Genomic DNA, 20,447 nt, shown 5'->3' on the forward strand with positions numbered 1-20,447 from the left:
AGTCTATCGTCGAAGTAGAGACTTTTTGTTCTCCAAGGGTCCTGGAGTCTCCAGGGGCCTTGCTCTGCTTCCCTATACATGTTTCCATTCAATGATCTAAGGAATGACAAAAAATATACGATTTTTTAAACCAACAGTCCAAACTTTAAGGACAGATGAGTTTCCTTGGAAGGCCCATGCTTTCCATAATAATGCTACTGTTGGCCAGAATATCATAGGAACTCCTCTTAGGACTCACCTTCAGAGAAACGAAAAATACTGGATTTTGGAGAATGCAGCAAGTACTATCTGTACTCATAAAGGTACTATGAAATAGTATCTAAAGAAGAATTTGAAAATTTGTATAAGCAAAGGTTCCATCTCTGAAGCTGACCCTTTGAAAGCAAAAAACAATCATTTGAATAGGGCCACTCTGATAACCTTAGTTCCAGAACTTTATTTCATTACCTCATGGTCACAGTTCAGGTTTATTTAGCTTCTAATTCTGTGCAGAATACTGTCTTGGGCATTGAAGTGAAAACAAAAGGAAAATGGCGAGCACAGTCCCTATGTTGTAAGAACTTCCTATCAAATGGGAGAGATAGGGCCCAAAAAAGAAAAAAAAGAAGAAAGAAAAGAAGAAAGAAATATGAAGGGATCCATGCAAAGAAAACATACCTGCAAACTAATAGAGTACTATTAATGTGTGCACATATCAGCATTAGTCCACAGCCAGCCTGGATTGCTGTAAATTACAGTGTTGTCCAAATAAGGCTGAACGAGGTATTGTGACTGGCCCATTTAATCTGTTTACCAAGAATGTTTTGGCTGCATCATCTGAAGCAGTCAATATTTCCTGTCATGTAGAATTTACTAATTGCCAAATCCTTCATGCTTTTTTTAAAGGACTACAATTATATATTTGGCTGAGGAGTTCTTCATATTATGCTCCTATTTGTGGGGAACAAAATGATGTGCCTTAGCTGGGGAACAGGGGACCAAAAAGTTGGCACGACGTGACAAGTACTCATGTCTGTTGTTGCAAATACAGGCCATTGCATAGTGTATTGCCAGCAGACACAGAGTTCAGTCTCTAGCTTCCTCTTGATAGAGTTGAGCAGAAAGGCTGAGACCCTGCCTTCCAGTTAGGGGATGTTGTCATGAGAGGTGCTTTTAGCTAAATCAGCATCAAAATATCCATCCAGTGGGTCTTCTTTTCTTCCCTCGGCTCTCTTACTAATGCCTGCACACTTCAGCCCTGTAATGAACTTTGCCAGAATATGATGAAATGTCTTTGTCTTTGATGTTCTAACTAAACCCAGATACATTTATAAGAGAAATGATACAGTGCTGTCTTCTTGCTACTGTAGTATTTATGGTCTGGATCTTGTCTTGAGACGGACATAAATTGATGCAGGGCAGTGCTCCAGCACAGTTCATTTGGTCTGAACCAGGATGTTTGGGTCACCCTGTATGAGTTGGAAGCTAGGAGGTAACTGGGCCAAAGATCTAAGAACTGTGAAGCTCCTGGACTCTGCAGGAGAAGGGTCGTCCTCCCTGGGCTGACTTCCCTTCCCTGTCAAGGCACTTCTGCCAACCCAAGCAATGAGAGAGGGTGGGCTCAGCTGTGTCCCAGCACACTCATCCCTGACCCAGCAGGGATCAGAAGGAGGACCTAGCGACAGCTGGCAGGGGGAAGGGGAGGGGAGCATTCTGCCCCTATGACCAGCCCCTCCCTCTCTAAGCTCATGCCCTGAACACTGACTCCTACCCTGATCTCAGATTTCACCAAGAATCTTATTCTGTTTTTACCCAACCTACTTTCTGGGCATACAGGGTAAAGAAAGGGGTCTTGGTTTGTCATAAAGCATCAGAGTTTCTGTGGCCCCCATTTTTATTAGGTCTATCACTTCAGTGACAGGCCTTGTGAGAGAAAGCCAGTCTAGTGGTGATGCACAGTCTCTAGAGCTTGGGGCCCTGGGCTCCAATCCTGGCTCTGCTACTAACTAGATGTGTGACTTGAATCTCTTTGTGATTACCTTTAGTTTTCTGTAGTGTGTTTTCTCTATCCATGAAATGGGGATAACAGCGGTACTTAGACTCAAGGGAAGTTATGGGGATTAAATGAGTTAATAGTTCCAAACTTCTTACTAGAACAGTGCCTGTAACATAATAGGCATTTCTTAGCAAACAGATGGAAATAATAAGGTCATCTATCATTTGTTAAGTGCTTTTCACACTCTAGAGTCTATCTCATTTAACACTTAAGATAACTTCATGAGGTTGATATTGTTCATTAATTCCCCCGTTACTCCTGGCAGTTTAGTGGGATACTAATTTTCCTAGGTTTTCAAGCCCTTGGTGATCCCTAATTATATGGCCCTGAGCTAGTGTTAGAGCACCCTCAGCTTTTTCTCATTTATAAAGAGAGGGTTAATTTAAGGCTTGAAGATAATCCATGTAAGCCCTTTGCATAGTACCTGACAAATAGTAAGTGTTCACTAAATGGTAACTTCATTCTCAAGCAAGAACACAAGTGTCTGTCTTCTATTCTAGTCTGATTTTGAAAGCCATGGTCAGTCTGTGGCACCCAGATGCCCTGACAATCTGTACCCCCCTGCCTTTTCCTCTAAACCCACGCCCCAAGCTCAGGGCCATTTTATGCATGGAACACTGTAAGCAGAGGGTGTGGGTCAGGGTCTACAAAAATGTTTGAGACCTGAAAGAAAAGGTTATTGTATGCTTTCCATAAAAACAAAGGACAGTGCAAAATCAGAAATCAATATTTAATTACATATTAATGACAGATACTTGTTGGGCTTTTAGCATATGTATTAAACACTTTTATAGGTATTAACACACTACCTCGTAACAGCCTTATTAGCTCCATCGTACAGGTGAAGAAACAGACATAGAGACATAGAGACTTCTCCAAGGTCACACAGCCTTTAAGCAAGGCAACCAGGATTTGAAGGAAGGCAGCAGAACTTGTACTGTGAACACTCTGCCATATGCATCTCAAACGTCTGCAAAATATAACAGTATGACAGTGTTCATAAAAAATGTATTATGTTTGGAAACAATTTCTAGATCAGCTTTTGTCACTTTGCTGGAATCACAGACTATGCATAATGATTGCTGAGAAATCAGGGCATTCTTAAATTAAATGAGTTGCCCTCCCCAAATACTTTCAGAGCAAAAGAATAAAAAGCCTTTCAGATGGTTTTTATTTTTATTTTTTTAAGGTTACTTATTTATTTTGAAAGAGACAAAGACAGTGAGAGTGGGGGAGGGACATAGGGAGAGGGAGAGAATCCCATGACTCTCTTCAAATCATGAAGCTGTGAAATCATGACCTGAGCTGAAACCAAGAGTTGGATACTTAACCGACTGAGACACCCAGGTGCCCCTGTCAGAGGGTTTTTAGAGAAAAAGATTGTATTTCCCTGGAGATTAGAGATGTTCCTTTAATATATTTGATGGGGTGTGGTGCAGAGCCTCCAAAAGCAGACATGCCCTTTCTGTGCCTGACAAAAAGCACACAAACAAATGAACACAACCATCAATTAAACAGCTTACTGAGGATCTGTTAAGTCAAAGCTGCTCTTGTGGGTGTTGGTGTGTCCGAGTGACCAGGTAGACGAAATGGCAATTTTCACAAACCAGGTCTCCCGGCTCTTGAGACAGAAGACCCTGCAGCACACACTGGCAGCAGGTCTCCTGCTGAGCAGGAAGCCAAGAACACTCTTGTGCGAAGACTCACAGAAATGCCCTCAGGGGCGCCTGGGTGGCTCAGTCCGTTAAGCGTCAGACTTCAGCTCAGGTCATGCTCTCGCGGTCCATGAGTTCGAGCCCCGTGTCGAGCTCTGTGCTGACAGCTTGGAGCCTGGAGCCTGCTTCGGATTCTGTGTCTCTTCTCCCTCTGCCCCTCCCCCAACTTGTGCTCTGTTTCTCTCTCAAAAACATTAATTTTTTTTTTTTTTAATGAGCAAAAGACAGAAACAAACATTTCACTGATGAAGACATACGGATATCAAAAAAGCACATGAAAAGATGTCCAACGTTACCTGTTGGGGAGATGAAACTTAATGAGATAGCACTACAAGGAGATATCACTACATATCTATCAAGAATGCTAAAATTAGGGGCACCTGGGTGGCTCAGTCGGTTAGGCATCCGACTTCGGCTCAGGTCATGATCTCGCGGTCCGTGAGTTCGAGCCCCGCGTCACTGACAGCTCAGAGCCTGGAGCCTGTTTCAGATTCTGTGTCTCCCTCTCTCTCTGACCCTCCCCCATTCATGCTCTGTCTCTCTCTGTCTCAAAAGTAAATAAACATTAAAAAAAAATTAAAAAAAAATAAATGCCCTCAGACTGAAGGAAGATGGAACAGGGAAGCTAGGAGACGCTTCTGAGGCACTTACCTGTGGTAATCCCCAGTCGAGTTAAGGTCCAAGGTGCTTCTATGGGGGCTCGACCACCTTCCCATTTGGCCCGGGATGTCTGTTCATGCCAACATCTCAGTTTTTCTCAGATGTCAGCGGCCTGTGCTTTGCCAGGTTTCCTGGAGGACACATACAGGAATCCTTGTTTGACACAACTGCTCACGGAAAACTAGTTTGGGACCATGTCGATTCTCTTCATCACGTCTGATATTTCTTTTCATATTTCATCTCATATTTCTTTCTTTTCATGTCTGCCATGACAAAGTAGCATGTTAAACTTGGTTGTTTAACAACATTTATTGTCTCACAGCTCTGGAGGCCAGAAGTCCAAGGTCTTGGCAGTGTTGGTTCCCTCTAAGGGCTGTGAGGGAGACTCTGTTCCATGCCTTCTAGCTTCTGGTGGCCTCTGGTTTCCTTATAGATGTTAACACCCTGATCTCTGCTTTCAATGGCGTGGTCCTGATGTATGTGTCTCTACATCAGAATTTCCCTTTTTATAAGGACAGTGGTCATACTGGATTAGGACCCACCTTGTGTCCTCATTTGTACTTGGCTGCCTCTGCAAAGGCCCCACCTCCAAATAAGCTGTCTGAGGTGGAGCGGGAGGGGTTAGGCAGGGGTTAGGACTCCAGTATATCTTTTTGAGGGGACACAGCTCAACCCATAACAGCTACCTAAGTGTTTCAGCTTACTTTCAAAGCTGGTTTTAGCATGAGATCCAACCATTCATTTATAAATTCCTGAGACTATACAATTAATGTTTTTATGGCAAAGCATTAGCTGTTTCCTACTCAGCCCTTTAGCCCTAACTCTGTGATAAGCCCCAACTGTGTTTTTGAATAAACTCTCAGCACTATAGTTCTGAGCCACTTGTGAGCTCCCCTCCTCCACAGTGCCGCTCAGGTGGGTGGCTTGACTCATTTAGCAGCAGACCGTGTTCTCAGTGGGCTCCCCAGAGGCCTTAATCTTGAAGTAATGGCAAGTAAGAGCAAGACTGACGCCCAGGGAGGACATTAACAGATTGACAAGCTGCTTGCCCGGTACGGAGTTCAAAATTGCAAGGTAAGGGCATAAAATAACCATAGCAGATACTGGTTTTGAGAGTTCCCAAACTACCGGTTGAGATGAGCTCTAAGTGTGGCATTGTGTCCTGTATTTATCTCATCCGGAGGGCTTGACAGCTCCTAAGGAGATAAACACAGTTACAAGATGTACGGGAAGAAGCATGGGGCTGAACACAAAACAGTGCTGCTTGTTCTGGTCTGAGGAGGAGAAAAAGGCAACTTTGTTTTTAGCCCCAATATACTTGGCAGAGAGTTAACACTGTCCTGCTGGGCACAATATGCCCCAGGGCTAAAGAGTGGCATCCATCCGTTACTTGGAAGCTTCCGTGTCTACTGGGTAAGGAAAGCAGATGGGGAGGAAAGGGTAGGTGTGCTGGAAAACATATAAACTCCTCCCAGACCCAGGTCTCCATTCATGAAGTTTTGAGTTGCTATTTGGGAATGGGGCCAATAGTTGCAGATCATCCGCTTTTTTGAGAGAAGCTAAAAATCTGTAATTTTCATATGAAATCTGCTAATTAAAAATTTTTTTTATCCGCTTATTTTTTTTTGAGAGAGAGGGGGAGAGAGAGAGAGAGAGAGGCAGAGCGCAAGTAGGGGAGGGGCAGAGAGAGAAGGAGACACAGAATATGAAGCTGGCTCCAGGCTCTGAGCTGTCAGCATAGAGCCCGATGTGGGACTTGAACCCACAAACTGTGAGATCATGACCTGAGCCGAAGTCGGATGCTTAACTGACTGAGCCACCCAGGCGCCCCATGAAATCTACTGATTTTTAAATGTTGTCTACTAATTCAGTTTTTGTATTTTGTCTGTTTGCTTGTTTGTTTTAAGATTGAGGAGGCCAAAGAAATAATGTGTGTGGGCCAAATTTAGTCTTCAGGCTGCCACTTTGGAATTTCTGTTCTAGAATACTCTTCACTTTTAAAAGCTCAAAATCTGAAGTGCCTGGGTGGCTCAGTCGGTTAAGTGTCCAACTTTTGATTTCAGCTCAGGTCATGATCTCACATTCGCGAGTCTGAGTCCCACACAGAGCCTGCTTGGGATTCTCTCTCTGGCTCTCCCCTGCACCCATGCTTGCTCTCTCTTTCTCTCTCAAAGTAAATTAATAAATGTTAAAAAAAATGTTTTTTATAATAACAGCTGAAAATCTAATGTATTTTAACTAAACAGCTAGTTAGATAGCTATTATTTAGCCCTGTTTTATTCTTTTAGGTTGAGCAAATTTGTTCAGTAAAAAAGGTTGCTTAATACTTGTAATTTGTAATTCTCTCTCTATGTGTGTATATATGTATATACATATATTTTATAAATACATATATATTATACACATCTGTTAGCCCTAGGGGATCTCAATCTTAAAAAATCCAGCAATAAACCAGTGGGATGTATGGGTATCCACAGTATCTTCTAGGCATGTGCCTACAACGACTTCACCCAGACAGCTGCTCTCCTCATGCTTTGCACAGACAGGTGTGTGTCCCTGTGCTCCAGAAGGATAGTAGAAATCAGAGACCCCAAGCCCTTTGCTGTTATCACTATTATTATTTTCAGCATCATTATTATAACAGTGATAATAATAGCTTCCAATTGCCAATTGTCTTCTATATATTGTGCACTCTGTTAAGACTGTTGTCTCATGTAATCCTCACAGCCCCCTTGAAAGGTGAGTATTAATTTCTCTCGATTTCCAGAGGAGAAAGCTAAGGTTTAGTTGCTCTGTCATGTGTGGGATTAATTAATATTGGCAGATTGGGGAGTTCACATTGCTTCTTACAGGTTTTATAAGCTCTTTTGCTTCATAGGTCAAGTAGGGGTGGAGGACACATATCTATATACTTTTGGATTTTTTTTTAATGCTTATAAAGTCGTAACGTCTAACTTCCCTGTGGACATTATAAGCATTTCAAGTCAAAACAAACAAAAAATGGAATGAAGAGAAAGAAGAGAAATGTCTACTCTGACATTTCTTGGAAAGAAATACCCAAAGGGAGAGACACCTGCTGCGTGAGGGCAGGTGGCCTTAGCCAGGGCCCCTTTTGTGACTCAGCTCCCAGAACCTAGCCTGCCTGAGGCAGCCGGTGCACAAATGGGTTCAGACATACATGAAGGGTATTTGATTGGACTGATAATTTTTCCAAAGAGGAGATTTGAAAACTCAGGGGGTTTGGATTAGAACATAACAAGCAGAGAGCAAGTCAGGAGGATGAACTGGACAGAGCATAAAATATTTTTGCACACGAGAAGGCAGAAACATTACAGTAAACTAGGAAAAGAACTACCTCCAGCCTGCCCTTTGCAGTCTCCAAAGTGAGATAACCCCCAACCTGCAGTTGAACACACTGTCGGCTGCACTGTCTCCAGTGCTTATAAGTGTCTCCTGCTTTTCAAAGGAGCTGATTTCACAGAACTGTCAGACATCAGTGAGTGATTATGCTTGACTGTGACAAAATAATGGGGGAGTTTTATACATCAACATTATTTTCTTACACAGAAGGAATTGAAAATAGGATTTGAGAAGGCAAAAAACTTAAGCTAAAAAATGCATAAGCTCACAGAAGAATTTTCCCATTCCTGATTTTTTCCAGGTAAAATTGTCACTTAATAAGTGTATATTGGGGCACCTGGGTGGCTTGGTCAATAAAGCATCTGACTCTTGGTTTGGCTCAGGTCACGACCTCATGGTTCATGAGTTGGAGCCCCACATCAGGCTCTGTGCTGATGGTGCGGAGACTGCTTGGGATTCTCTCTCTCTCTCTCTCTCTCTCTCTCTCTCTCCGTCTCCCCCCGCCCCAAAAATAAATGAATAAATAAATAAATAAACTTTAAAAGAACAAAAAAAATGTGTATTAAGTGATCACTGTGTCCCACGAACTATCCTGGAGTTGAGTTATGAATAAAAAACTGCCTTTGGGTAACTTTTCAGAAATCAAGCATCTGTAGTCAAGTCAATTAAGTGAAATCAGTTGATGGCTACCTGTCCAGTGGGTTGCACTAGATTTCTTGGAGGATGCGAAATAAATCTGATTCTTACTCTGCCACTGACTTGCAGCCTTTCAAGCAGGTCGCTGAGTCTCAGATTCCTCTCTTGTGGAAGGTGGAATCATAATTCCTGCCTTGTAAATCTCACAGTGCTGTCATGAGTATCGCACAAAACAATGGCTGTGAACATTTGGAAATCTGCCAGTCATTATGTGAACCTCATCCTCAAAAAAACCTGCTTTGTGGTTGGGAATATAAGACAGTCAGATGTGAAACAGCCAGTGAATACCCCTAGATGGTTCACATTCAGGGGCCATATATTTTGTAGCTGACTTTAAATTAGAAAGAAAAGGCTAAAAATGGAGCTGTCTGGTAAAGGTATAGATTTTTCAAAACATCTAGAAATTTAGTGTTATGTAGCAACTACATGTGGTTTGCAGCTGCTGGGACTGAGGAAATAAATATTCTTTACCATGCATCCTGAGGAAAGACGACCCTGTTAGGAATCCCCCAAAGGCACTCTGCCTGTGCTTTGGCATGAGCTACAGAATGTGGGGGGAACATCGGAGAAGGGCACTTGCCATGGTCCCTCACACCAACACCATGCTACAGGACTCACTCTTTGGAAAGGGTATCTCTCTCTACCTTTGATTAACTACCCACCTTTAAATTTCAGAATACATCCTGGATCTGTGTACATGTGTGTTAGTTGTCTAGCTTTTAATCTGATTCTACCTGGCATAGGCAAGTGGAAATGGAGCCTGTGGTGCCCGGGTGAGGTAATGTTAGTTATACCTGGCATTTTCTAAACATTAAGGGGAAGGTGCATTATAAGTAACTTAATAGATTCCAGAAAATATGTAAACATTTTACATTAATTTAACAGCACTGCAACCCTAGGAAAGATTATATTAGTATCTCTTAAAAAGAATAGGTGACTTGTATAAATCATTGCACTGTTTGTGAATTCAGTGCCCCATGTTCAAAGTCCAGGGAGACTTCCATTTTACTAGGTCATGGTTTGTATTTTCAGTTTGCGAAGGGTAATGATTGGTCCTGAGCCCCATCTGGTCTCCAGGAGATACATATTTCCATGGAAAACTAGAGGAGCACAGAAATCAAATGTAAAGATAGAAGAAAACAAGTTTAAGCTGCACAGTGCAGTTTCCATTGGGCCCGTTCTCACTTGTTGCAGACCTGAGTATGAGAACCAGTGTGTCTATCCCACTAAAGTAACAGCTGTCTCTCTCTCCAGTGTTCTGTTTCCTGTGGTGGTGGAGTGCGGATTCGCAGTGTCACGTGCGCCAAGAACCATGATGAACCTTGTGACGCAACAAGGAAACCCAATAGCCGGGCTCTTTGTGGCCTCCAGCAATGCCCATCTAGCCGAAGAGTTCTGAAGCCCAACAAAGGCACAATTTCCAGTGGGAGAAAGCCACCAACATCTGGGCAGGACCCCTTAAAGCCCATCCCTCCAACCACATCCAGTCCCAGAACACTGAGCACACCCACAGTGCCCCAGTCTGTGAGTACAAGTGCCCTGGCCATCAGCAGCCCCGGTCCTACCCCAGATCCCAAAGAAGGAGACCTGGATGGGAAATGGTGGCAGAACAGTTCAAACCAAACTGAACTGGGCTCCAATTATGTCATTTCCACTGGAAGTACTTCCCAGCCCATCATCACTTCCTGGCCTTTGAGTGTCCAGCCAAATGAAGAGAATGTTCCCAATTCAGACACTGGTCCTACCTCAGAGGGAGACTTTTTAACCACGACAATGAGTGGTACTGATTTGCCATCTTCCAGCAGCCCTGTGACTTGGCAGGTGACTCCATTTTATGATACCTTGACCAAAGAGCCAGAAATGGAGATTCACAGTGGCTCAGGGGAAGACAGTGAACAAGCTAAGGACAAAAATGAAAACAACTCCGTAACGTGGACCAAAATCAGAGTACCTGGAAATGATGCTTCCGTGGTGCAAAGCACAGAAATGCCCCTTGGACCCCCACCAACACCTTCTTTCAGGGGGCCGTCCGTGTGGCCACCCTTCAGCACGGTGATGGAAGGACTGCTACCCAGCCAAAGGCCTGCTACTCTCAAAAATGGTGCACCTGGAGCTGAGGGGATGTTCACTGAAAAGCCAGCAAACACTCCATTCCCTCTGGGAGGAGACCACCAGTCAGAATCCTCAGAACGTTCCATAAACCATGACCCCCCAGAACTTCCAAGCAACATGAATCTGACGCAGAGTTCCGGACCAGTCCTGACTGAGGAAGATGCAAAAAGTCTGATAGCTGAGGGGTTTTTGCTAAATGCTTCCAATTACAAGCAGGTGTCCACAAGCAGCAGCCCTGCATACTGGGTTGTTGGAAACTGGAGTGAGGTAGGAGTTCCATTTCTTACCCCATGCCTGTGTCTCCATGGAAGTAGTAGGGGTGTTGCGTTCTTGTGTAGATTTCAAATGGACTTGTGTAAAATATAGCCTGATGTGGAAGAAACGTGAAACAGGCCCAGGTGCTCACCTCCCTCCTGTCCTTCCTACCTCCTAAATTGAGGGGAAGAAAATCTCCAGGGAGGGAGGACAAATGTAGTGAGATAAAGCGTATAGTCAGGAGGGCTGGGCGATTCAGCTGTGTGATGGCGGAGAACTCAGTCCATGTTTTGGACTCCGCTCTTTGTCTACGAACAGTAGACACCTTTGTCTATAGGTGTAGATCACCTGTAACACGCCCTCTAGCTACAAACCTCAGCAGCTGGTGCGGAGAGGCGGCTGAAGAGGCCAGAGTTTGCATTTCGTTAGAGACAGCTGATCTTGGGATTCTAGTTAAAATCTGTCAGGTAATCCTAATTGGAGTGGAAATTGAAGATAAAATTCCTTAAAAGCATTCTCTAGTTCAGTGTTATCGATGATTTTCTTTTCTTCTTGTTCTGTTTGCATGCTTGCATGAAAAAATCGTTTTGACTCATTAAAAGAATTAGAAAGTGGAGGAAGAAGAAAATAAACACGACAGAATGTTGGCCTCTGTTTTCAAGCTTCAGAAATTTGGCTAGATATTTGTTTTTCCATTTCTAGAACTAATTAATATCCTTTGAAACATCAAAATCATTTTCACCCATTTGAATTTTGAATGCACAGTATATGAACTTGTTAAAATAATTTGACAACTCAAAAGAGAACTTTGTGGCAAAATGGTCACATGCTTACATCAGTCAGCATTTTTATGACAATTCATGACTCCTCTCCTAGCTAAAGAGAAATGAAGTATTTGTAGCTAATATAACAACAGTGCATATAATTTATAAAGCATGTTGGTTTCCAAACCACTTTCACATGTAGCCTCTTATTTTCTCCTTTTGACAGTCCCGAGGAGTAGGTGAGGTCTCATTATGCCAATTTGCAAATAGAGAAATAAAATTTGTAGCAGTCATGTGACTTGTCGAGGGACACAACTGTCAGCTGGATGATCCACCTTCTAACTCCTCTCTATCCAGTTTGTAAAATGGGCATTAACTGTGAATTACCTGTAAACTAAATCAACATAAAAGTACATACTGGCTCTGGTGACTGTGGAGGCCAGAAGTCAATTGGTACATTTTGATTATAGTAAATCAAGACACACTTGATTTATCTCAAATGTCATCAGTTGACTTTGACAGAAATAAACTGCCTTATTGAATACATCATAGATTGCCAAGAATTGGCAACCATGGTGAAGCTATTGAGAGCTATTAATTCTAGGCGGTTTGACTGGAGAAAAGGAATTGGTCCAGATGGCAGTTTGTCAGGGCTGCAAAGGATATTAGGAGAACAGAGTTCAACATTTGGCAGAAATTCCCTTTGTGATAGGGTTTGGCGCCTACTCTTTACACATCTTTTGAGACAAAATGTTTAATACAGAGAATTGTCAGAGAGGATCAGGACTCACAATGAAAACTTTGGTTTTCCCACTATCCTCTGATTTTTTTTTTTTTTATTCTGTCCATTTCTGAAGCTTCTTTAGGACGGCCTCTCAATGACTGCAGCTTAGAAACCCCATTGATACCAATCTTCCCCAAGCCCCCTATAAAAACCTTAATGGTTTTACAAGTCAGTGTCACCTTATCATTTCTATCATCTCCCGTTTATTTCCTATTAGTTTAGGGCCAGTGGTTTCCAATCTAATGGTGGGAAGCACTGGGAAAAGATGAGGATGCTTGTGTTTGCTACAGTGATGGTGGAGGGGCTACTACCAGCATTCGACATTGAGAGCCAAAGATGATAAAAGCCCTGCAACATTCAGGGAAGTCTCTTATAAAGAAGAAATGTCCACTGCAAAATGCCAGTTAGTGCCCCAACAGTGAAAAGAGGAGGACCCTCAGTTACTGTTCTTGCCTCCTATCTGGTCTGTGTGCCTCCAGCAACCCCCCCCCCCCCCGCCACTGTAACGCATTCCACGAATCACAAGAGACGTTAAGACTGCCAACTTAGTCTTCTGAAGGAATTTACTAATCATTCCAAACTCCCGCTCACAAATCTTTAATGTCTCTTCATTACATATCAGATCAGATAAATCCACTCTGACTTCCAACAGCCTTTACAACATTACATAACCAAGCTTTCAAACCACACTGGCTTCACTGTTTCATCATCTTAAGCTTCAGCAGATCTAAACTGCTCAGTTTTCCCTAAGCCTCCTGCTCCTCTCAGTCTAATGCCTTTTTTTTACACTGTTCCCTCTGCCTGGAATTTCCTTCCCCTCCTCATTTGCCTTTTAGAATCTCCCCTGTTCTTCAGGACCAAGCTATGAGCTGCCATAAAGTCTTTCCTGATCATTAAGATTGGAAGTAATTTCTAAAGTTCCTTATTGTTTGACTGAAAATTGTTCTCACCGTTTCGTCCCACTTTTCTGTCCTGTGTGGAAGGGCTCTTCACGCTTCCCGTTGTATACAACATGTTCCTCTAATTGTGATTTCAAAAATTAAGGAATTGATATAAAAATGGGGTTAACACTATAAATGCACATAAAACTTGAAACCAGACTTTCTGGGTTGGAATCTTGGCTCAGCTGCTAACTATATATGTCCTCACCCTGCATCAGTTTCTTCATGTATGATGAGGACAGTGTCAATGCCTGAATCAGAGATTGTGAGGGGATGAAAGGACTAACAATGTGTAAGGTACTCAGAAGAGTATGGGGCACATAGGAAGCACCCAGTAAGTGTTTGCTCTGATATCTTTTTGCAAAACAGAAAACCTAGGTGCTATGCAGTGTACGAGGGTGTGGCTCGTATTTCGTCAGAAAATCACCTCTCATTGAATTGCCCCATCATCCAGTCAGATCCCCTGGGTCACTCAGCTAAGTGTAAGCTGTGCAGTTGTGTAAATGGAAGCGACAGTCTGATTTTCCACAGCCATTCACAGCAGTTGTCACGTGATGCTGATCCAGCCCTCCTGGTTAGTTCCAGTTCTGAGCATCCGGAAACCTCCTCCTTGACCTGGTACCTCGGTTGCCACAGGGTCACTAACTGTAATGAGGATGAAGGTTTCCAGGACAAAGTGAAGTTGTCCTTCAACCTCCCCAGGGTTTCTTCTTGTCTCATCGCCCACTCCAAGTTTGGAACTCGTACTGATGACAACTGGTGGCATTCCATGTCTCTTGTACTGTGTCCCATGCATTTGCCCCTGTTAGCATTACCTTTGCGCTGTTGTCTGCTGCCTCAATAGAAACTGTCAAAACAAGGAAAAAAAATTGGGATGCCTGGGTGGCTCAGTCAGTTAAGCATTTAACTCTTGATTTTGACTCAGGTCATGATCTCACAGTTTATGAGATCGAGCACCACATGGGGTTCTGCACAGATAGTGCAGATCCTGCTTGGGATTCTCTCTCTTTCTCTCTCCCTCTCTTCCCTCTCCCTCTGCCCCTTCTATGCATTCTCTCTCTCTCTCTCTCTCTCTCTCTCTCTCTCTCTCAAAATAAACTTTTTAAAAAAAGAATAAAAAGAAAAAAAGTGTTCAAAAAGAATTAAATGTCTGCTCATGGGATCTGAATCTATTAGGACTAAATTCAGAGCCCCAGAGACAACATGAATTTAGTTGCCACATAAATACAGTACAAAGAATCATAGACATCATTTGAGATTTACCGGGTTATCATTAGCCTGGGAATTTAGTTGACTAGGTCCTTTCCTGGATTGGGGCGAATATATTTTCTCTATGTCATAATATGAAATTAACAACACACTATGTGGCCTTGAATGTTGCTTCTATCTCTGGGCCCCAGATATCTGGAAAGTGAGACTCATATGCTGACCTTGCAGCTGTGTTGTATTCAATAGGTAACATTTGTAGAGTCCTGACCATGTGCACAAATTTCTGTGGTCCTAATGTTATTACCAGCTTTACAGTCTAGGGAGTTAGGAAGTTGCAAAAGACCACACAATTAGACAGTTGCAGAACTATAATTGTACCCTGAATCTCAGAAGGTTAAAGAAAATGTAGGAAAGATACCTGTTATGTAGTTGTAGCAATTGCCTATTGCTATAATAATGCTATATGACAAACCACTACAAAACCTCGGGGTTTCGTCGAGTCTGTGGGTCAGCTGAGAGATTCTGTTGATTGGGGCTGAGCTTAGCTGACCTCAGCTTGGCTTGCCGTGCATCGGCTTTGGGGGCAGCTACAGGCCAGCTGGTCGGGGGTGGCCTCAGCTGGGTGATCCCATTCTATTTCACATGATCTCTCATCCTCCGGCATCTGGCCCCATTTTATTCTCATGGCAGAGAAAGGGGGTCAAGAAAGAGAATTGAAACTAGCGAGTCCTCTTGAGAAGTGGCACATCATCCACTGCATTTTATTGGCCAAAGAAACTCACAAGAACAGTCTTGATTCAAGAGCTGGGCAAGTATATCCCACCGCTTGACAAAAGATCTGCAAATTTCCGTTGCAGAGAGCATGGTGTGTCCAATGTGGGCCACTAGTGCAATCAGCCTATGACAGTGGTCAGTGAACTTCGGCTGTTATTACCTCTATTACGCATATACATAATGTAGTACAGAGGAATAAGAGCTAGGAACTTAGGTATGAACCACATCCTAAAGAACTTTAAGCAGGAGGAGAGATTACCTCCATAAATGGGCCAGCTGGAAAAATGATGACCTAGACTAATTTCTACTCTTCCTTTCTATGATGCTATAGTAAAGTTATCCATCTAGAATATCTGTTGTTATATATGCGTATAACACAAGAACTTGCAAAAAGTGACACACGAAATTATGTGGAAGATGAAATTGCAGCGAGAGAAAAATGTAAGGCTGGTTTTTATTTGTAACTCATCAAAAGAAGCCTTCAAAAATGTCATAGATGGAACCTCTATCCTTTGTTTTTTGTTTTTTTTTTTAATTAGCCCAGAGCTGTGTTTTACATGTGTCTGGAGAGCTCCTCCTTCTGAAGGTGGGTAGGGGAGAAGGGATGCAAGAAAAATCAACTGTATGAAAGAATTAATAAGCACATGGAATAAAAGAACTTATGGAGAAGAAAGCTTCTGTAGTTTTCAAGGCGATCCCTTGCTATACTTGAGGTATTTAAGAATTACGAATAAATTAAAACATCACGTGAGGAATGGGCTGTATGTACCCGTATAGGGCAAGTGGTGAAAAGCACCAAGTTGTAACATCTTTCTAACCCCCAAGCGTGGTCTGAGGACTCACAGCATTGGCATCACCTGGGAGCCGGGCAGACATGCAGAATCTGAGGTGGCCTCAGCTGGTGACCCCGTTCTATTTCACATGATCTCTCATCCTCCGGCTCCACCCCAGACCTAGTGACTCAGAATCTGCATTTAGCAAGGTCCCAGGTGATGCCTGTGGACACTAAAGTTTGAGAGGAACTGCTCTAGCAGACAGTGTATGGCAGAAAGCCCCAGGCTTTACTTCCTTGTCAAGCCAGCTCTCCAAGCCTCATGGGTTTTTTTTCTACACTGTCACAATACCAGTGTAACCACAGGTTTGTCTGGGAGAGGAAGTGAGATAATGTCATTGCGGTGTTAGGCAGATGTATGGATCTGACATCCCCTATGAACGGCAGCATTGGTATGAAATGTGGCGGGCAGTTTACCTACAGCCCCCAGACATTCATGCCAGGATAATTTTTAAAGAGAAGCAAATTTCCACTTGCGTTGGCTTGCTAATCCACCTGCTAATCCAGGATTCTCATCACTGGCTATTTATTAGAATCACTTGGGACATTTTTTTTTTACTCCAATGCCTAGACCCTACCCAGGGAAATTCAGATTAATTTGTCTAGGGTGGGACCCCAGCAATGATATTTTTTAAAAAGCTCTGTGAATTTAGGTGAGCATCCAAGGTGGAGAACTGGACTTCAGAGTGTTGTGAGATACATCTGAGAAAGTGGCCCTCAGCTTCTGTCTTGTCTGTCCCCCTCCCCACACAGTGCTCCACCACCTGTGGTCTGGGGGCCTACTGGAGAAGCGTGGAATGCAGCACCCAGAGGGATTCCGACTGTGCTGCCCTTCAGAGGCCTGACCCTGCCAAGAGATGCCACCTTCGTCCCTGCGCCAGCTGGAAAGTGGGGAACTGGAGCAAGGTAATTGATCTGGCTCTGTGGTGTTCTGGAGGGGGACAGCCTTATCTAAGCATTTGCTGAAGTAAGTGTCTCTCCTCCCTTCCTCTCTTGCTACCTCCCTCTGCCCTCTTTGCTAAAATGGATGAGTAATCAAAGACATCCCCATAGGCCTACTCAAAGTTACACAATAGTCTTAGAACCAGTACAGAGTTTTTATTAAACCACATGTTTTTAGCTGCCTGTCTTTGCTCTCCCCAGATAAACTGGCATAAAAAGTTAAATTTGTGTAATTAATTGCTTGTCCAGCATGCAACATTATTTCTGAGTTACTTAAATTTACCATTATAATTACAATGATACATCATCACATGTATAATTAAGTCATGATGCAGCAGCTGCTCACAAAGCAAATGTGCTTTTCAATCTTCCAGACCCAAATGACAAGAAGGCTAGACACAAGGAAAACATTGGTCTCTCAAAGTGTACTTCCTGTACTATCTTTTTGCAAGGTGGTTTTGCTGTCCTCTGCTAATCTGGCTATGGTTACTCATTTTGCTGTGTTGTCTGCATGGTCCCTTGTGAGACACTGTATCAGGTTTTTGGATTTGTTAGCCTTGGTGCTTTTGGGCACTAACCAGGCCTAACCTAGCCTGGGGCTGAGCCAGCCCCTGGGGGATAGACCCAGGCTATATGACACTGCACAGTTGTGGGGTTGATAGCTGATTGGCAGGAGGAGGTGCAGAGGTGTAAGCCGTGTGTGTACCTTCTGTTTGCCAAGCACACCACCCCACTGTGATGCTCTTTAGGCCCCATCTTCACTCTGGGGAGCCAGTTTCCCTCGACAGCTGAGACACAGAAGGGAAAAGAAAAACTACCCAGAAGTTTGGGTATGAGTTTCACTGTGTAACTTGAAATCAATCACAAGAAAAAATTTGGAAAGTCCTAAAATACATGGAGGTTAAAGAACACCCTACTAAAGAATGAATGGATTGGGGTACCTGGGTGGCTCAGTCAGTTAAGTGCCCGACTCTTGGTTTCAGCTCATGTCATGATCTCACAATTTCATGAGTTTGAGACCCGCTGTCAGCATAGAGCTTGCTTGGGATTCTCTCTCTCTCTCTCTCTCTCTCTCTCCCTCTCTCTCTGCCACTCCCCTGCTCATGCCAACTCTCTCAAAATAAATAAACTTAAAAAAAAAAAAAGAATGAATGGATTAACCAGGAAATTAAAGAAGAAATTTAAAAATACATGAAAGCAAATGAAAATGAAAACATGACAGTATCCCTGTGGGATTCAGCAAAAGCAGTCCTAAGAGGAAAATGCATTGCAATGCAGGCCCATCTCAAGAGGTAAGAAAGGTCCCAAATACACAACCTAATCTTACACCTAAAGTAGTGATAAAAGGAGAAGCAAATAAAGCCCAAAGCCAGCAGAAGAAGAGAAATAATAAAGAGTAGATCAGAAAAAAAGAATATGGAAACAAACAAACACACAAAAACAGCAGAAGAAATCAATGAAATTAAAAGCTGCTTTTTGAAAGAATAAACAAAATTGATAAACCCCTAGCTAGACTTAACAAAAAGAAAAGAGAGAGGACCCAAACAGATAAAATCACAAATGAAAGAGGAAAGATCACAACCAACACCACAGAAATACAAACAATTATTAGAGAATACTATGAAAAATTATATGCCAACAAACTGGACAACCTGGAAAAAATGGACAAATTCTTAGACACTCACACACTACCAAAACTCAAACTGAAAGAAATAGAAATTTTGAGCAGGCCCATAACCTGCAAAGATATTGAGTCAGTTATCAAAAATCTCCCAGCAAATAAAAGTCCTGGGCCAGATGGCTTCCCATGGGAATTCTACGAGACATTTATTTTTAAAAAAAAATTTTTTTTAACATTTATTCATTTTTGAGACAGAGAGAGACAGAGCATGAGCAGGGGAGGGTCAGAGAGAGAGGGAGACACAGAATCCGAAACAGGCTCCAGGCTCTGAGCTGTCAGCACAGAGCCCAATGCGGGGCTCTAACTCATGGACCGCGAGATCATGACCTGAGCCGAAGTCGGACGCCCAACCGACTGAACCACCCAGGCGCCCCTAGACATTTAAAGAAGAGTTAATACCTATTCTTCTCAAACTGTTCCAAAAAAAAATTGAAATGATAGGAAAGCTCCCAATCTCATTCTATGTAGTCAGCATTCTAAAACCAGACAAAGACCCCACTAAAAAGGAGAATCACAGGCCAACATCCCTGATGAAACTGGATGCAAAAATTCTCAACAAGATGCTAGCAAATCAAATTCAACAGTGCATTAAAGGAATTGTTCGCCATAATCAAGTGGAATTTATTCCTGGGCTTCAGGTCTTGTTCAATATTCACAAATCAATCAATGTGATACACCACATTAAAAAAAGAAAAGATAAGAATCATATGATCCTTTCAGTAGATGCAGAAAAAGCATTTGACAAAAATACAGTGTGCTTTCTTGATAAAAACCCTCAAGAAAATAGTAGGGATACACAGAACATACCTCAACATCATAAAAGCCATATAGGAAAGGCCCACAGCTAATATCATCCTCAGTAAGGAAAAACTGAGAGCTTTCCCCCCAAGGTCAGGAACACAGCGTGGATGTCCACTCTCACCACTGTTGTCCAACATAGTACTGGAAGTCCTAGCCTCAGCATTTAGACAACAAAAAGAAATAAAAAACATCCAAATTGACAAAGAAGTCAAACTTTCACTCTTCACAGGTGACATGATACTTTACATGGAAAACCCAAAAGACTCAACCAAAAAACTGCTAGAACTGATACATGAATTCAGCAAAGTCATAGGATATAAAATCAATGTACATAAATTGGTTGCATTTCTATACACCAGTAATGAAGCAACAGAAAGAGAAATCCAGGAATCTATCCCATTTACAATTGCACCAGAACCATAAGATACCTAGGAATAAAGCTAACCAAAGAGGTAAAAGATCTGTATGCTGAAAACTATAGAAAGCTTATGAAAGAATTTGAAGAAGACACAAAGAAATGGAAAAACATTCCATGCTTATGAATTGGAAGAACAAATATTGTTAAAATGTCAATACTACCCAAAGCAATCTACACATTCAATGCAATCCTTATCAAAATAACACCACATTCTTCACAGAGCTAGAACAAACAATCCTAAAATTTGCATGGAACCAGTAAAGACCCTGAATAGCCAAAGCAATGTTGAAAAAGAGAAACAGATCTGGAGGCATCACAAATCCAGACTTTAATCTGTATTACAAAGCTGTAATCATCAAGACAATATGGTACTGGCACAAAAACAGACACATAGATCAAAGGAGCAGAAGAGAGAATCCAGAAATGGACCCACCAATGTATGGCCTACCAATTTTCAACAAAACAAGA

The 20,447-nt window shown here is 42.6% G+C and overlaps 1 protein-coding gene across 2 annotated transcripts in view; it reads left to right on the forward strand.

The window, feature by feature from the left end:
* Nucleotides 1–20,447, forward strand: part of ADAMTS12 (ADAM metallopeptidase with thrombospondin type 1 motif 12) — a 336,805-nt gene that overhangs the window by 285,455 nt on the left and 30,903 nt on the right. For both annotated transcript variants that reach the window (XM_045440822.1, XM_045440815.1), the window contains exons 19-20: nt 9,721–10,845; nt 16,891–17,043. In XM_045440822.1, coding sequence (XP_045296778.1) covers nt 9,721–10,845; nt 16,891–17,043 — 1,278 coding nt within the window. The remainder of the gene's footprint in view (nt 1–9,720; nt 10,846–16,890; nt 17,044–20,447) is intronic.

Source organism: Leopardus geoffroyi, chromosome A1 (assembly GCF_018350155.1).
Source record: "Leopardus geoffroyi isolate Oge1 chromosome A1, O.geoffroyi_Oge1_pat1.0, whole genome shotgun sequence".
NCBI classification, from domain to species: domain Eukaryota; kingdom Metazoa; phylum Chordata; class Mammalia; order Carnivora; family Felidae; genus Leopardus; species Leopardus geoffroyi.